This window comes from Acomys russatus, chromosome 17 (genome assembly GCF_903995435.1).
Source record: "Acomys russatus chromosome 17, mAcoRus1.1, whole genome shotgun sequence".
In the NCBI taxonomy this organism is placed as follows: domain Eukaryota; kingdom Metazoa; phylum Chordata; class Mammalia; order Rodentia; family Muridae; genus Acomys; species Acomys russatus.
In genome coordinates, this window is record NC_067153.1 from 31,412,945 (window position 1) to 31,432,269 (window position 19,325).

A 19,325-nucleotide genomic window follows, 5' to 3' on the forward strand; every position below is an offset into this window, starting at 1 on the left:
GTTGACTGATGGTGGTAGCTGCGGGGAGTGTTCCTCTGGTCCTTGGTTTAATGGTACCATCTGTCTGCTATTCTAGTTTTAGCAACAGGTTTTCTGAAAATTTGGGCAGTCGGAAGAAAAAGCTAGTTGGGGAGATAAGGACCATATATCTCTATAGAACAAGGACAGTCCTTAGACATCTGCAGTGACAGATGCTCAGCTCGTGGGGCTGTTGTGAGCTCTGTCTGCCTCCTTAGCTTGCACACAGTAGAAACATGACTTTCTCGGGTGGATGCAAGTGACCTCTCAGACAGCACGTGCTTTAGAATGGGCCTCTCTCGTCTTCACAGCAGAGCTGCAGCCTCGCATTTAAACACTAGTCTTTATTCTTTCTGTGTTATACCTCCACAGTTTGTGACTTGTTTTTGAGCAGGGGCTCCTTTTGAGGCCCAGGTTGGCTACAAAGAATTCTCAATTCTGAAAGTTGGATGATGAACTTATCAGGACAGATAATGAACTAACATTTTATACAAATGGGCTGGGCACAGTTTTGTTGTCTAGTAGTGAAATTCCATTGCACTAGAATGTTTGTTTGTTTTCATAGTTTCTGGTTTTCTGTGTAAGTCTCCGGCTGGCCGGGAACTCACTCTGCAATGGTCAGGGTGGTTTTCAACTCATGGCAATTGATCCTCTTGTTTCTGCTTCCCAAATGCTCAGATCACAGGCATGCACCTCCATATCTGGCCCACTTTGGGAGTTCTGAAAGCAGTTTTGTTGAGTCCCTTTTCTCTATTCTTAGCCCTTTGATTTTTATATTCATTTAGGTAGGTGATTTGTGAAGGAGTATCTTTGTCATTCTCTGTGGCAGAGAAGAGGAGCTGCTGTTCCTTTTGTTCCCCCCCGCCCCCCATGATAATCAGGTCTCTTACTATTAGTTCCCAGATTTATTTATATGCCTAGCAGCCTTGGGACTCTTCTTTGACAGAAGAGCTTCATCTTCATTGGGGGCCTCATGGAGTGGGGAGGGGAGAGCTGGACATTGGAGCTTTGCTACTCATCTCGGAATCTTTGTAAACCTCTGAGGTTTTCTGAAAATAAATCCATTTATTCAAGCTATTTGAGGGAAGTCTTAGCAAGCTTACAGACTCCCTCCTCCCCCTCCCCCCAAATGTATTTTGGTTTAAGTCCTACTGCATGCCTGCTTTAGCTAATAGACAAGTCATTGTAATTACCATGTCCAGTGAACAATGTGGAGTCCTAGCATTTTGACTGGGATGAGTTCTCAGATGTCTCTAGAAATGGGGAAAGCAAAGATCAGAGAGAGAGAGAGAGAGAGAGAGGAGAGAGAACACGAATACGCACGATCCCCACAGGGAAAATGTCAGCGCTGGCAGGAGCATTCCCTCTCTTTTTCCTACTGTTCCCAGTTGGCAGATGGCACTGAAACTTAGCTGCTCACTAGCAGATGTGTGGTAGGTGCTGGCTTTCTTACACCAAGCTCAGTCAGTCCCCAACACACGGTTTTCAAGTATTGTTTGTTTTTGATGGCATTCTGTCGGTTGCTTGACAGTTTTTCCATCTCCTCTTCACTTTCATCTTAAAACAACCCAGCAAACTTAGTTTTAGCTTCCATTTTACCAATAGTATTAGGGCTTTTATTTGTAAGTTAAATTTGATTAAAATTAATCAAATCAGTTTACATGAGCTAAAAGAGCATCATAGCTAGAGACCAAAGGAAGGATTTGGCTCTTGAGGGAGAATTTGTTAAGTTTGCTGAAAGGAGTGAGTCAGTGGGACAGACAGAAAGACAGGGTACTAAGAGAGAAATACTTAACATAAGATTATTGATTTTTTTTTTATGCTGACTTCTTCCTCCCGGGCATTGTTATATGTAAACTCATTATCAGGTTGGTGGCGGCTTCCTTATTTACCTTTGTTAGGTTAAATAGGTGGGATTGAACTGAGGACCTTCCATGTCCTAGGAAGGTGCTCTACCACTGCCTCCAGTGTGGTCGTGGTGTTTTTAACTCTGGTTTAGAATGTAACATGGGTTATAAGGCTTTGTTTTCAGATGTTATTTATAAAGTTGGAAAAGTAACAGCATTTATAAAACTATACCATGTTAGTATCACTCCTTTATAGTTTTTTCATTTTACGCTTGTGTTTTTGAGTACATGCATGTATACGCCCCACTTGTGTGTCTGGTGCTCACAGAGGTCAGAAGAGGGTACCAGATGCCGTGGAAATGGAGTTATGAATGGTTGTAAACCACCTCATGGGTGCTGAACCCGCATCCCCTGCAGGAGTAGCAAGTGCTCTGAACTGCTGAGTCAGCTCTCCAGCCTCTCCACCTGACCCTTAAAAAAGCAAACAAACAAAAGAAAGTAATGTAGCCACAGGATAAGGAATGAACTCAGTTCTCTTAACCTTTGAGGCATTTCTTCAGCCCTATGTTGTTTCTTAATGTCATTTGTCACTTTGAGTTTGTAATCCTTTTTCTAATAATAACTGCTTTAAATGAATATGTATTATAGTCACTAATTCAACAAGAGAAATCATTAAACCTTACATTGTATGCATGGCGATTAAAATACAACCAGTCTAATAAAAAATCATCTATTAACACAAATGAATGTAGAGAGAAGAGAATGCTTTTAAAAAACAGTCTATGCAGTAGGGGGCACTAGATGAAGGCAAAAATGAATTCTTAAGTTGAATCAGCTATAGCCTGGTTCATTTGTAAGTGATGTGATAATTGTTTCCCCTTAGTTTTCTTGGTGGATTTAGTTCTTAGTTCCAAAAGCTACGTGTAAAGGAGACAATGATAACTAATCTCTCCATTAACTCAGACAAAACTTACAAACAGTCTAATAATTGCACACCTTTTCCTTATACAGTTCCTATTTTTTGAGTTTTAGGAAAGAACACTATGAAATACCATTAATGATTCCTTGTTTAGAACAAGTCGTTAACATTGTGTTTCTAATACCTTTTAATAACAAAATGGTTTTGTTTGGAGTGATTTGAAAACTGTTCTCTTTTTGCATAAAATGTATAATTTTAAATTTGGAAACCCGTTACTCACAACTAATCAATAGCTAATGTTAGTGTCACATTAAATGTGTGTTTTTGTTTTTTGTTTTTTTTAATTCCCCTCTGCTACATCATCTAGTCCAGTATCAGATGGAGATGATGCGCAGCCTTCGCCATGTAAACATTGATCACCTCCATGTGGGCTGGTATCAATCCACATACTATGGCTCATTCGTTACCCGGGCACTTCTGGATTCTCAGTTCAGTTACCAGCACGCCATTGAAGAGTCCGTCGTTCTCATTTACGGTGAGTAGGAGGCTCCCTTGCTGCTCTTTGCCTCCCTGAATATTATTACTACTATTTTTGCTTTCTGTCTTTGTGCCTCTTGGAGCAGCCTGGCAGGCCTCCTCAAGTAAACACCAGTGCCGTTCTGCAGCAGCCTCAGCAGCAGTTACGTCTAGACAGGGTTTCCTTCTTTCTGTTTATTTTTCTTGCTATCAGAGCCCTGATGTGTGCGTTTTGGAATGCTGGAGTAGCTGCTTCGTTTTTCCCCCATCTCCCGCCCTCCTTGCAGGGGCTGGTGGAATGAGACCAGATGTTTAACAAACTCCGATGGCTGGAGTGTCTGGTTCTGTACGTGACTGACCAATCATAATGCAGCGTGCCAAGTTTTTCCTTTCTCTCTTTCTTTCTCTCTTTCTTTCTTTCTTTCTCTCTCTCTCTCTCTCTCTCTTTCTTTCTTTCTTTCTTTCTTTCTTTCTTTCTTTCTTTCTTTCTACCTCTGACAGCAGCGTACAGAACCTGGACTGTTTCTTAGCACAAAGATTTTTTTCTTTTAGGCCTATTTAATGGTGTTTCCTCAAGCTCTCCAGACCAGATGTTCTGTGCTGTATCAGAACCGTAGGCAATTTAACAGCTTTATAGCCTCCCCCTCCCCAAACACTCACAGTTTGCCATATCTGGCAGACTCACATATAGTTTCCAGCTGAGAAGTAAATGTAACGTCCTGAATATCTGTCAGAAAAAATACTAATGAATACGATCAATCTTACGAGCTGCCCCGAAATTGTTTCAGTGTGTTAGCAATTGGATTACAGAGAGAACAAGTTGTTAAAGTGCACTTATATTGGCTGGAAACATTGCGTCATCAGACCTTGATGAATTTTCCACTTGCTTCAATCTATTTTGGTTTTCATTTTATCACCTATTGCTAAAAGTTTCACTGTGTTGAGTTTCAGACAACATGAATGTTAACACAGGTTTTAGGCGAACGCTGGCACACCCAAGCCGTTATCATGCAGCAAGTGCTAAGCTCCGTTCCTTACAGAGTGTTTAAGCAGTCAGTTTTGACAAAACTTGTTTCCCTGAAACTAAAACGACACTTTGTGATAGCACTTTGACTTAGTGGTTTTCTTTTTACAATCTGGTTTAATGAAGAACTGTGAACAGTATTCATTGGGATGGATACGTTTTATTCCCAGGGCTATTTATTCTAAAATTATTGGCTGAAGGGCAATAGAAGTGTACAAAGAGTTTTTTTTTTAATGTTTAATATGCATGAGTATTTTTTTATAATATTTATAGAAGATCTATAGGACTTATCATATATATAATTTTTAGCAACTTTACTGTTCTGGCTGAGGGATGATTTAAGGGCATCCTAGCTAGATTTTTTACTTTTTTAGTCTTTGTTTTAAGGAGGAAGCTGTTCTGGTTTTAATCAACTTCAAGTTATGTCCTGATTATTTATTTTGGTCTTCATATTTCAAAGCTCGTGTGATTAGTTGCAGTGTGCCCAGAACTAGTACTGTTTGAGCATGAGTGGTGACAAAATTCTCAGTAACATTTTCTTTTTTCCCTTTTTGAGATCCCATAAAAACTGCCCAGGGGTCCCTCTCACTGAAGGCATACAGACTCACTCCTAAACTGATGGAAGTGTGTAAAGAGAAGGACTTTTCCCCCGAAGCGTAAGTGTTCCAGGCCCCTGAGGCATGTGGTGAAGGGCTTGGTGTTTGCTTTTAGGATTTCGGTTTGCCACATGCGTTGAGTCCTTGGTTGGGCTAGAGTAATGCTATTCTGTGTGGGTGGTGGAAGTTTTCTGTATCATGCAAGTGCCACTTAATTTCTCCCTCTCCGTGTTTAAGCTCTCCCGTATGGAAAGTCTCACCTGCTGTTTTCATTCTGGTGAATTCAGTCAGTGGGCGTTCACTAGCCACCATCTATGAAGCATTTCATAGGTGGTAGGATGAAGGGGCCTGAGAAGAGTGCTTAGCCACAACCAGATTGAAGGCGGTAGCCTAGCCTGCACCACATGCCCTGTTTTGTGAGGAAGTAGAATACATATAAATATTTCTGAGATTCAGAGAAAAAGGTGGCTTATTGTAAATTTGAGGGGGGGCGGTAATAATGCCCTGTGATCCTGCTTCATAGCATGGGAATATATGTCTAGCATGAAGTTTCGTATGAAGTAAAAATCTTAACAGTAACAGTTCATCACTGGTTTTCCAATTGGCTCCTAAAATGTGTAGATCTGTAGAAAAGCTGAGTCATGAGGAGTTCTGAGTGTGGACCTGCAGCTAGCCCTGGAGAGGCTGTGTCCCGCCCAGGATGGAGTCCTGTGACTGCGGTGATCTTCTGAGGGGTAGAGAGCACTGCCCTTTTCTAGCTGTCTTAGGTGTACATTATTTTGGGACTTACAGTAACATTTCACTTCACTGAAAATTTAAGAATTCCTGATTACAAAGGATAACTAGGATTCTGTTTTGGTTTTGTTCTGTTTTGTTTTCTTTTTTGCCAAGGACCTAATTTTCTGGGCTTACTGTTGAGATTATTTTCAAAGTCACTCAAGTCACTGGCCTTAGGTTTGGCAATCCCTCCCCACCCCCAAACCTTTGAAAGAACTAATGAGACAAAGACTGGAGAGTGCCTATACTCAAGTAAAATGTCTGAGAGACTCAGTTCTGAGCACCGGCCTGAGGTATTTCTAACGTGCTTCCCAGACTGAAGAAGGCGAGTGTGACCTTTGAGCACATGTTTGAGGAGGTGCCCATCGTGATTAAGAACTCCCATCTGATCAATGTCCTCATGTGGGAGCTTGAGAAGAAGTCCGCTGTAGCAGACAAGCATGAGCTTCTCAGCCTCGCCAGCAGGTAAGGGACCTGCTTGACGAACGTTCTCCACCCTCTCTTCTGAAAAACCATTTTGCAAACAGTTCTTTAGCCTAGACTTTCCCTGTAAAGTAAGAGAAAACTACTGAAGAACACTTTGAGGTTACTGAGGTCGGTGTAACAGCATGCACTGTTTGTCTACCCCCATCAAGCCCCTGTGGAAGCCATCAGGCCGATCACTGCTGTAGGTGTCCTCAGTTGCCTTCTTCACTGTATCGACTTTGATGGGCAAGTGCCAGGGAGGAGTTGCTGACATGTCGTTTGACCTTCTTTACTTACGCTTCTCTCTGCATGCTTAGTGATGATCAAGAGGAGCAGACAACGAGCTTTGTTTTACTGTGCTTACCCTTGTTCAAATAGACATGGCCCAAGTCCTAAACTTTCAGTTATTAGAGTATTCGTCCAGAATCAGCATTTTGATCCTGACACTGGCTTTTCCTATCTTAGAAATTGCAGCAAAGCTGCAACTTCCTCTAGTGTGACTGTTTTAGCTGTCTAATTGGTGAGATAATATTTTTATTTTGCTATAATACTGATTGAGATGTCCCAGAACAAATTGTTGCCTTTCTCAAATTACTATTTATCTCCCTGACTTCCCCAATTGCTTGCCCTTCTTTTATTTTTTGCAGTTGCAGGGATTGAGCCCAGGACCTCACACACGCTGTGCATGTGACTGAGTGACTGCTTCAGTCTTCCTCTCCTGGAAGTGTCAGTCACAAGCAGCTTCTCCTACGTGGCCTTTGCTTGGCTTGTGCTTTTCCTGTGCAGTGGAAGGAAGTGTCAGTGACTTGTACTGTACAATGAACAGAGTAGATGGTCAGCTGGCTGACACAGTTCCCCCTCAACGATTACGTGTCCCACTGTGTGACTTAGGTGCTCGGATCCCTCTGCTCCAGACTTGTAGCTGCTGGGCTTACGGGTGCACACCGCCATTCCTAGCTAAGGTTTAGAGCCTGTCAGGTTACAATCTGATGTACTGGTATATAGTTGTGTAATTATTTTAAAGCTGCTGCACAAAAACATTTCCTTATATTCATATCTGTGCCTCTTTGTATATTAAGCAGGCAAAACAACAGTGTTTGTGCAGCTTTCATGTCACTAGTGAGCCTGCCTATGATTTCTGTTTGTCTTAGGACAACAATTACAGTAGCCAGGAATATTATCCTAGTTTGCCCTAACACCAAAAAACTCCAAATACTTTTTCATTATGATTTATTCTGTGTATTGTTGTGACGCTGAAAGAAAGGCCCGTTCTCTGTTTTCCCTGTGAATTTGTTTAAAGGGTAACTTAGTGTTAGGGGTGAGGGTAGTACCTGCCCTATCTATATCTGTGGACTGTTGTGTGGAGCCAACATAACACTGCCTTAAAAAAGCAGGATGCACCTTTTATACACCCTCGGTCATTTCTCACATTAATAGCATAACATCATGATACTTGGACTATGTGCCTTTTAAAAAGAGACCTCCTAATTAGATATCTCCTTAGATACCAGGTTTATTTTCACTGCTATGACCCATATGTGGGTATCAGTTCATTTATTTACAATAAACTTGTTTTACACTGTCTAAAATATACAGTTCCTTTTGTTTAGAGTCTTAATTTTTTAAAAATATATTTTACTGAATAGGCATTCTAGATCAGTCTTAGTTTTAACATTTGTTGAGCACAGGTCTTGAGCTTTTCACGTATGAAGAGCAACTCTATTTTTTTCGGGGTGAGCATCCTATACTAAGGATAATAAGCCTGAGCTGAAATACTGTGGCGAGAGCCGACTTCTCACTGTCTTGGTTCACATCTGTTTAACTTATCTATTTTCAGTTCTTTGTTTCCCTGCCAATAAAAGGCGGCAGGGCTGCATTATAGGAACTCCTCACAGGAACCCGGTTTCCGCGTGCTAGCTAAATGAATTCTGAAAAGGTTTCCCGAGAAAGGTGATTTTCTGTGAATGGTGTCTGGAATTGCTACGCACTGTTAATTCCTGGTGCCCATACACTGTGTGTCTTTTGGAATATTCTTAACTGGTTGTGTTTCTAAAGACCGTTACTATAGTATGCACGTTGCAATATCTTTGTAGTCTGCATATCTCTGCTTATGGCAGTCTTCTTTTTCTATAATTGCATATGCTTTTTAGGGCATGATTTAACAGTTGAAAGACATTAGTGGAAAGGAAGATTTAGGAGTTTGGGAGGGTGATTTTTCTTTTCTTCCTTTCTTGTGTATATGTGCATGTGTGTACACATGGGCATGTTCAGGATAAGGGTGTCAGTTTCCCTGAACAGGAAACAGGTGGTAATGAACCACCCTAGATGCTTGCTGGGAACTATTCTGTGTAAGAACAGCACATACTGTTGCCCAGTAAGCCACCTCTCCAGCCCCAGAAAGGCCTATTTTAACTTTCTTGTTGCTAAAATGAGTAACCCGTCTCCAAGATTGAAAATCCAACTACACATGACAGCTTCTGTGCACTTCACATTTCCTCTGCTGCTCACTGTTGCCTCCCAGCTGGGACTGTTGAGTTTTGCTTTCCCTGTCCTCTGCACTTGGGGGGTGTAAGTATCCTACATAACAGCCAGGTGTGTGAGTGGTGTGTCTCACACTTGACATAACTCTGTTCCTTCACTGTTAAAATGTTTGGTCCCCCATGTTATTCTACCTGCCCCAACTTTTATGACCTCACTGGGTTGAAGGACACTGAGTGTCCATCTTCTGCAGGGATTCTCATATCATATCATTGCTAGTTTAATGTCACAGCCAGGCCTGCCCTGTTGCAGAAAGAATAGCCATGCCTTTAGCTACTATTCTCCAACTTTTCAGTTTCTTGGCAGGACTTTCTGTCATTGTCTGTCTCCTCATATCCCACTGCCCCCACAGTACCATGCTCCATTTATTGCATGTTGTTGGTGCCCTCACCAAATTCTTAAAAATTTGCCTGTCACTGTGGCCCTGGACTCATCTGGCACTGAGGACTGTTGCTAATTCTTCATTAGAGTCTTCTTTGGGATCCATTAATGTAAGGGTTGGTTTTTACTCACAGTGAACTCTCATGCTCATCTCTCCATTGTCAGTGTTCATCTGGGGCAGTCCTCCCCCCATGTACATTGAGGGGTGAGCCATCTTATTTGCCACTTGAAGCCAAAACTTTATTATCTTCTTTGGATTTCTTGGAGGGGGAGGAGATGCCTTAAAACTTTCTGCTTTTTAAAAAATCATCTGTTTTGATTTTTTTCTTATTTTTAATATCCTACTTCTAACCCTTACCTCTTTCTAAGTCTTGCTAAATAAATATAGACAGGATGCTCATACTTATTGCTCCTTTTAAGCCTTTGTTGGGTCCCATTGCAAAGATCTGTGGTGTGACTTTTACCAGCCTCAGCACTGTCATAGTGCTTGCCCAGAGGCCTTGGCAGAATGACTGCTGCCCATCTCTGCACTGTCATAGTGCTCACATTCCGTTCTGCTGAGCTATTCACTGCTCCTTACCTGCATCTCCTTCACACTGGGATTCCAGCACACTGCTTTTGCCCAGTATCTGTAATATGCCTTTCCACTCTCCTTGCCTGCCTGCCTGCCATCTTTTCAAAAGCCCCAAATTTAGTTGTTAGATAATCTGGGAGGGTCTCACAGTATCCTACCAGACCATCTTTTATAAGCATCTGCTGTGCATCTGTTACAGCACTTAACCATGCTTACGTGTGGATGTCTTTACTTTTTTTCTTGGTACAAGGTGTTGAGAACAGTAATATCTTACTAATCCTTATTGTCTAAAGGAGCGACTGGCAGTGAAAGGATGGCCTCAGTTGATGAAAGAATGAGTGTGAGGTGAAGTATTGTTAATTCTGAAGTTATTTGGGAAGCAATGTGAGTAATCAGTGGTTTTGGACCTTTGGCTACTAGGAAAAAAATCACTCTCACGCCTCGTCTTGCGCCATATGCCCAAACACTTGAGTCTGGGCGCATTAAAATCAAACTATTAAGAGATTAGAAAATGGCAACAAATACCCAATTCTCAGAGAAGAAATATTTATCAAGGTAAAAAGTTTTAAAATTTTCAGTGGAATACTATAAATACGAGTTAAGTGTTAGTATTACAGTAGCACTTGAAGCCAGGTGTGCTGGCGCATGCCTAAAATGCCAGCACTAGAGAGAGAAGGGCAAAAAGAGGGGGGAGTTTGGTCAACATCAGCCTCAAGGACAGCAAGTTTGCGGGCAGCTTGGGCTCCATGACACCCTGTGGGAAAGAAGAAAAGGAGGGGGGAGTAGAGATTAGGCAGGTAGACTTACTGAGTCAGGGTTTTCTAAGAACTGCTTGACTGGGATTAAATTTATTCACACACATTCCATTCACCCAAAATGTCTAATTTTCTGATTGCAGATGGAATCTATAATTTAGTTATACTTACTTTGACTTGGTCCCGAGCTTCCCAGCTTGTGCCTTCTTCAACTGGTTGGCTGCTCAAGTCAGTAAACAGCCACCAGCTGCCTGCTCCTCTGTAGAGTCCCGTATGTGGAAAGGCAGCAGTTCTGCTCACTGCTGCTGCTGTTGGTCAGGCTAGCGGTCTTTCTCTCGGGAATAGCACATCACTGTTTGTGTATATAGATACACATTCAGTAATTTTATTTTGTGTTTGGTTTTCGAGATGGGGTTTCTCTGTGTAGTTCTGGCTGTCCTGGAACTCACTCTGTAAAGCAGGCTGGCCTGAAACTTAGAGCTCCGTCTGCCTCTGCCTCCCGAGTGCTGGGGTTAAAGGTGTGCACCGGCACATCCACTCACATTCAGTGTTTTAAAAATAGACATAATTTCATCATGCTGGTCATTTTAAAGGAAGCAGGCTAGTCCTTACCCAACCAGGACACTTTCAGATTGCAGCTGAGAAGATTCATTCACATAAGCCACATGGCTGGGGCTGGAGGGCAAGTGTGATGCCTGGGCTCCTTGGGTGGTTTTTATTTTCAAATCAAACGGATTTTTAAATGCCTATTTGTGCCTGTCTCAGGCCTTCATCACTTGTACTTATCTTTTCTCTAGAACAGTTTTTGGCGTAGCTGCCTCCTAATGCTCTGTTTTCAGCCTGTCATCTCCTCAGACATGTTCTGTCATACTATCTAAAGCGTGTCCTCAGCTCTCCACAGTTACAGGTCCAGTGAAGATAGAGATCGTGTGTGTCTCATTCATTGCTGTCTCCCTGTTTCCTGTGGCTGACAGTGGCATGTAATAACCTTAGCAAATATCTGTCTGTCTGAAATTAGTAATTGGGAGGACTGCTAGCCAGCTGCTGATGGAGAATGTGTGCTTCCTGAAGCAGCAGATGCTTGCAGGCAGCCGTGGTGTATGCCGGGTCATTCTGTCAATCACTATCATCCCTTTATAAGAAGATGTCAGGAATGGAACTGCAATAGAAGTTTCTGGAAACAGAAAGGAGTAGAAAAGACTACCTACCAGAAGTCTAGCAAAAGACAAAGAGATCACCTGCTCTGCTGGGCCAATGCTGCTGTTGTGTTCAGAGCCTGCTAGCTAAGAAGTGCAGTGTGAGGAGCTTCAATTGTTTGCATGGTTTTTTCTGTTGACTGCTAATTTAAAGTCCCTGGGGCACGAGGGAAAGGTTTTCTGGAAAAAAAGGTTCAGGAGTACAGAATTTAAACTTTTTTTTTTTTTTTTTTTTTTTTTTTTTTTTTTTTTTAATGCCTATTATAGACTTTCAGTAGGTTTGCTGAGCAGTTCCTGGCCCTCACCCCTGTGATTTGACAGCAAGAAACCAAGCAGGCACTCCTGGGTTCTGCTTGAGGCTGGCTGGAAAGCTTACTAACATGTTTTTCTTGTTGGCTACCCTTGCTTCTACATACATGTGAGCCCATTCTGAGAAGAAAAGGCCAGTTCTGCCAACATCTCAGAACCATTGAGAGCACCTGCCCCAGCAGTAGCCTGAAGAATGACGTGTCAGTGTACTTACTTTTCAGCAATCATTTGGGCAAGAATCTCCAGTTGCTGATGGACCGGGTGGATGAAATGAGCCAGGACATAATCAAATACAACACATACATGAGGAACACCAGTAAACAGCAGCAGCAGAAACACCAGGTTGGTATGCAGAGCTCAGCATCATCTGAATGCTTCCGGGATCTCCTGCAGAATTGCTGGGAATGCACTGACTGCTAACCTAACGACTCTATCTCAGTTTCAAAGAAGGTTCTTTATGTAGTGTTATTTATTTACACCTTGTGCTTCAAAATACTTGACTTACAGAGAGCTGGTCTATTTTTTTTAAAGCTCAGAGTGTAATGCCAAGGTTATGCAAATAGGTGATACATTATTGAGAAAATCAGAGGCAGAAGAGATCCACAGTGTCACAGCTCATTTCTTCACTAACTGTAATTGGTTTGGTAGTGGCTCATTGCAGCATACTTAGCAATCTTCAGTTCATTTAAAAACTGAGCAATTGTGATTAAGAGCAAGCAATTTTGATAGGAAATAATAGACCAACTGCTGTGAAATAGATCGTATAGTACAGATAAAAACCCTGAGATTATCTGAATATTCTCATATGCACATGCATAGTCTTAGGTACATTTAACCTTTTCTTTATTTGTGTTACCTGACAGCCACATGGCTTTCACGGTGTCTTGTAATACTGCTTTATACTCTAAATATTCTTAGCCTTTGATTCAAAGATGATTTCTTTTCAAAGTGTTTATCTGTGAAAATGGTGTTTATACATGACCACCATGCTAAGCACAGTTAGGTACATCAGCTCACATATATAGTGAACTTTAGATGCATGGTTTTGCCACATTGAATGGAGAATGTGTATAAATTTGTAAAGTGTTCTTTTAAACGGAACATGTGGCAGATAGTGGGATAAACTGGAGCAAAGGATAGGACCTCGCTTGGTTTCATCCTCTTGCTTGATTTAAGTAAAGAAAGGACTCATGTGGGCTCTCACATTCAGTGACAGTCTTACGTATACTTTCCAAGAGTTTCAGCGTATTGATGTTTGTGCTTAGTGATATGGTTCACAATCCCCTTTAGGTTTGTGTCAGTCTCCCTCGTCCTGTATGATGAGATCTTTATAAAGCAAGTTATGCTTCTTTAGAATAGTTACTACCACTGATTTTCATCAGGATCCAGGTACTTTAAACATATTAGCCCATGGTGTTTTCTCATTCCTTGACCTTATAATTTGCTGCTATGACAAGCGCTCTCTTTTCATTGTAATTGTCATATGGATTTATTGTTAATCAGTGCCTTTGAGTGTATCACTGCCACCTTTTCAGACAGAGGCATCAGGAAGGCTTTACAGTTTGGAAGTATTGTGTGTGCTGATATGAGCTAAGGCGCAGGTGAGACCGAGAACAACAGAGTAACAAGAATGGCACTGGTAGCAGCGTTAGCGGAGTTACCATATTGGTGTTCTTGTTGTTGGTAGTATTTGAGGTCAGTAGTTGGTTACTCGGTTACTGATATTGGGGTGAATAATCTACCACTTTGTCCAAAGTGTTAACATGTCACTGGCAAATCATGACCCTCTGAGACCCCTCGCTGCCAAGCCTTTTGACAGAAGTGGTAGTAGTAGACTCTTCGAGCACACAGTGAACCTGGGGTTGATGAAAAGTGAGGTCTCTTGTTGCTGCCATATTGAGTTCACAGAAGCTGCTACCAAACATTGTCATTTAAGGGAACTCTGGAATTGAGAGCTGCCTGGTTTGCTGTGTGTGTGTGTGTGTGTGTGTGTGTGTGTGTGTGTGTGTGTGTGTGTGTGTGTGTGTGTGTCCGTCCTCGTCCGTCCTACGCGTACACTCAAGGACTTTGTTGATTGAGAGAAATACATCACTTTCCCTTTGATTTAGTATCAGCAGCGTCGCCAACAGGAGAACATGCAGCGGCAGAGCCGAGGGGAGCCCCCGCTCCCTGAGGAGGACCTCTCCAAGCTCTTCAAGCCCCACCAGGCCCCTGCCAGGATGGACTCGCTGCTCATTGCAGGTACGACCACCCATGGGGACACATGTGGCTTCTTGTCTTCTTCAGGGAACAGGAGAGAATGAAAATTCTCCAAACACCATCATGGCTCATAAAAACTAGTGCTTTAGAAATGGTAAGAAGCAGATCTGTGTCCAGCACCTGTAACCCTTCATGTCTCAGCTCCTTCCAGGGCTGTACTTTGGTATGTGCATGTGTATCTAAGCACGCGTGGGCTGGTATTATGCTTTCTAAAATTGGCTTTATGTGAGACATTTTTTTCTGGAAACCAAGAATTGAAGCCCTTTTCATCTCTTCTCATGGGTGAACTGCAAAAGGGTTTCTAATGTGAGGAAAACACTGCCTTCCCTTTGACTATGGCACTGTAGAGAGGAACCTTCTTTGTGGATACTTGGTATTGGCATCTCCTTTCAGTGGATGCATTTGTTTTGTTGAGGTTGGGTCTTGACCTGTAGCCTGGCTGTGTGTGCCACACTGCCCAGCATAGCAGTTGTTTTTAAATTATGTTTTTTTACATTGTATATATATTATATATATTTTTAATATATAGTCCCCATGTTCCTACTTGGCTGTATTTCTATAGAAATCTCATTAAATGTGATTCTTTAGTCAGCTAGTGTCTCTGGGAAATGTTTTAGAATGAAAACATTAAAAGCTCATCTTTCACAATTTACTAATGGAGAGGGTAAAAATTCAGATTCCTAAAAACTCTAATACCCACTGAGATGCCATGGTTTCTGTGAGCGCTATGGTGAAGTGTCTGAGTGTTAGGAGCGCTCCTCATAAATCTATGACCTGTACTGCCGCCGCGCTCCAGATCAAAGTGAGGTGACGACCCATCGTGACAGCCTGCAGTCTCACCTGAATGAGGCCCCGCCTCGTTCACAAACAGGACTTTGGAGTCTTTTCTCCTACCTCCTTGTGGCATGCAGGCTTGTAATTACATGTTCTCACCTGGAGTTCCGTCACTTAGGATCAGTGCAATTGTATTGCAGTGGCCACATTCAGAGCAGCTTTGTAGCTTTGTGATGAAATGAGATGGAACATCTGCAAGACTGTAAGAGGCCAGTGGACAGAAGTCACTGGGCGTTGAATAGGAAGAGGGAAACCAGCCAGTACTGTCACCAAGGGACATTTTACTCTGGCTGTGCCATGAAGTCTTATTTCTGCCTGTTCATTGTTGTATTTAAGTTATAAGTTCTGCATGGCACTGGCTGTATGAGGATGTCACTCTCTCAGAAGTAGAAGTAATTTCCTCGTGTCTTTTTAAGATTCGTTGTATTTAGTTTGTTTATGAAGCGTGGTTGTGTGCATGTCACAGCACCCTTGAGGGAGTCGAGATCAACTTAAGGAAGCCAGTGAAAACTCCTCTTGCTCCAAGTGGCCCCTGGCAATAGACCTAATCCTCAGCTGCTTGGGGTGCACTTTCCCACCGTGGGCCAGTCTCACCAGCCCCTTACCATTGTTGGTACACTGTTTTTATATTAAAAATATATCGTGCTTCCCATATTTACTGTGCTTTGGGTGGAATCAAGGGCTTCCATAAATTTTCAATTTGTCATGAAGAGTTTCTTAAAATAAAGGTTTTGCAATTTTTAAATTACTGGAATTGAGATACCGGTCCTTTCATCAGGTCGAGTTCAGGTAGTCTGTGGAACTGTACTTGAGTCTTGCAGAGTTATGCTAGCTTTCTGATATCTGTGGCTCCCATGAAGATCTTCAAGATGGCTGGGCTCTTGCTCAGCTGGGACCTGAGGGAAGGGCCCTTTACACTCCCAAAGATTATCCTCCAATCTAAGGCAGTTGTTCACATGTGACCCTGGTGGGCCATGGAGAGCTGTAGGTTTTATTTTGTTGGCCTCCCTGCCTGCTGAGGATTGGATGTGCTGTCTGCTCAGTAGCATGCTGTGGTCTGATCTGAATAGTCAGGTGCCGGGGGACAGCTAAGAGACAGGGGCTTGTGGCTGACAATTATCAGGAAGGTGGTGTTTCCTTTTTTAGGTAGGTTCCCAAGAATGAAAGGTAGATTATTTGCAAAAGATATTTTCTTTTTCTCTTGTGGGGGGAAAATTGGGTTGTTTTTTCTTTAGTGAATTATTGATTCAAGACAAATTACAGATGACTTTGGTTTTAACATACCAGGTCATTTTGTAATTTGTTGACCATTAATTATGATTTCTCTTTCTCAAATACACAGGCCAGATTAACACTTATTGTCAGAACATCAAGGAGTTCACTGCCCAAAACTTAGGCAAACTCTTCATGGCCCAGGCTCTTCAAGAATACAATAACTAAGAAAAGGAAGCTTCCAGAAAAGGAATCGAGGAGACAGACTGTTGAGACTCCACCAGAATGATTCTTGGAAAAATGTACTTCTATCCTGCAAATTGGAGAAGGTTGTCACTACTGTGATGTTTTTCTAGCCAATAATAAAACCTTGATTGATTATTCACTTGCTTTTGTGTGTACTTACTTGTTTTGATTTCTTCATTTCCAAAAAGATGAAAGAAGTCTTGACCAGAGGATTCATAAGCTCAGATTTGCAGCAGTCAGCTCACACTCAGTGGATGCTCCTATGGCATTCACTACTGTCCTGTGCGCGCATACCCCCCCCCCCCTCCACGCACGCACGCACACACGCATATGCAGCAGCTGGTTCTTTTTTTAAATCCTCTCTGCTCTGGAGGTCTGTGGGCACTTTGTGCACTTCCAGAAGTGTCCTTCACATTCAGGCTTGGAATAATCTACTCTTCTCTTTCTTCAAGTAGTAGACACCTCTTTCCATACTCATGGGCTACTGAGCACAGGAATTTTAAAAGTCGTTTTGTCAGATGATCACATTTCATATGAGAATGAAATTCAATTTATAGATATTTACTAAGGGCTTTGTACTTATCTTGCTATGTCACAAAGTGTTGATTACTGCTCAGTGCGCTACAAGGAAAACTTAGAATAGTAGTACAGTGGGAAAAATATGCTTGAATAATTTTATACACAAAGCATGGTGGCTCCCACCTATCAATTATCTCAGTGCTCAGGAGGCTCATGAGTATAAGGGCTACATACGTGAAAGATTATTGGAGATACCATGTTGTATAACACCAGAACTAGCCACATAGGAAGAGGTCAGTCATCCATGACACTTAATATTCTAGGCAGTCTATCCAGTGTGTTAGGTTGTTAGTAGAGTTTTGCCTTTAACAGCTTAGGACGTGGACATTCTAGAGACCAAGAATCTAATTTTGTAAGTCATTACTTACCTAGGATAAATTCCTAAAAATGGGCCTTCTAGCCAAGAGGTTTGGAAATTTTAAGACCTTTAAGCCAGCTATCCAAATTACCATCAAGAAGGGATGGAGCTAACAGAACTTGGCTAGCATGTGGGAGGCCCTGGGCAGAAAAGAAGGAAAAAGGAAATGACCAGCAGATTGGACTTCCCATCCCTGACGATTCCTTATTTAGGACGTTGGCCATTAGACAGCCACTCCTGAAGTGTCGAAGAGAAAAGTGGAGGGCAGCTAGTTGAAGTATCCCCTTAATTCTCCTCCTGTGACGTGAGATGAACTTACTAATATATTTACCTGTGTTTTCTAGATGTGGTTCTTAGACCCTGTGTATGGACACTAGCTCAATAAAACATGAATACAGGCTTAATAGATGATTTCAGTAGTTTCTTACTTAGGGATTATTGTGGGGAAAAGTTTAGGAAAATGAGTAAGTGAAAAGTAGGTTGTCTGAACACGTATTGCTGAGGAAACCTTCAGACTACGTTGTACTGCATTGAAACGTTCTCAGACCAACAATGTCATTCATTGTCATTCATGGACTTTGTACAAGGGCCAACAAGCATTGATTTACCTAAAAGCAGAAAGAGAGAAAAACTTAGTACTATGATTTTATGGAAATTTGAATGTTAAGCACTAAGGAATTAAAGTATATTTCCCCATTGATCCCTAATTATTGGTAATGCTTAAATACCAGAGAGGACTATAACATCTTTGAATAACTTGGAATACCTTTTTCATAAAATACACAGGGGTTGGAGAGGTGCTCAGTGCACAGAAGTGGTCATGGTGCATGTATGGTCTGTAATGCCAGTGTTATCGGTGTAGAGGCAGGTGCATAACCCAGCTCATTGGCTGACAGCCTAACTTCAGTGGAACGGGAGACATGATCTCAAAGGAGTAAGGCTGAGAGTAAAAGGTCAGAACACCCGACTGGCCTGCACATACGTGCATAGGTACTGGTCTCCCAATCACAAGGTTTAAATGTATGTGCACATCAGAAAGCGGGATGAACTTTGAATGTAATATAATGACCACATCAAGCTAACCATATTACCTTTACCACCTCAAATATTGGACAATAGTAGGGATCTATCTAGTCTGCAGCTTTGAAATTTATCATGTTTCAGTGCTTAGCAAAATTTATCAAGTTTCATAACATCTTAAACACTGCTATTCAGCATTTGGCCCTATGCTCTGCCATCTCCATGCTGGACTTGGCTTCCAAGAGCTCAGTTGTTTCAGATACAGACACTGAGAGCACAGCCTTTGGTCTGTATTTGGCGTACGTGGCTTACTGCAATTTGTGCTCTGGCATTCTATCTGTGTTACAAATGCCAGAGATTTCTTCCTCTTGAGGGCCACGTAGTATTCATTGTGCATACTTTGCAGTGTGTCTATCACTTACCTATTGGTGTTCACTTAGATGAAATCCATAAACTGGCTATTGTGGTGAACATGGGTTAATTCAAATGTTTTGGGTTGGCATTTAGAAGTATGACTCTTTTCTATCTTGTATTTTAACATTAATGTAAATGTTTAAAAGTTATTCCATTTTCTGAAGCTTAGACATTAAGATATGATTATAATAATAGATTTTAGTATGATTTCTTATGTACAATATTGAAATATTTTGTTTTCCGAGTTCTAAAATGTTAGTACGTTGTTCTTATACTGACTTTGTGATCTTAGAAAACTTGTATCAGCTTCATTTGCTGGTATTGAACTCTGACATACAGATAATCAAATGTTACAAATTCTGTATTTTAATTATAAGGCCAGTTTTTATTGTAAACAGTTCTCAAACCACTTAATGCAAACTGTAGCCTGTTTCCTTTCTCTTCTCACTGTATATTTTTCCCTATGAAAACTCTAACTTCTTTTGATC

The 19,325-nt window shown here is 41.7% G+C and overlaps 1 protein-coding gene across 1 annotated transcript in view; it reads left to right on the plus strand.

Moving 5' to 3' along the window:
• The window catches only part of Eif3h (eukaryotic translation initiation factor 3 subunit H), an 87,931-nt gene extending 71,405 nt beyond the window's left edge, over nt 1–16,526 (plus strand). The window contains exons 3-8 of the mRNA XM_051159696.1: nt 3,152–3,319; nt 4,881–4,980; nt 6,013–6,162; nt 12,137–12,257; nt 14,024–14,156; nt 16,351–16,526. Of these exons, the coding sequence (XP_051015653.1) occupies nt 3,152–3,319; nt 4,881–4,980; nt 6,013–6,162; nt 12,137–12,257; nt 14,024–14,156; nt 16,351–16,448 (770 nt within the window). The 3' untranslated portion in view covers nt 16,449–16,526. The remainder of the gene's footprint in view (nt 1–3,151; nt 3,320–4,880; nt 4,981–6,012; nt 6,163–12,136; nt 12,258–14,023; nt 14,157–16,350) is intronic.
• The last annotated feature ends 2,799 nt before the right edge of the window (nt 16,527–19,325 follow it).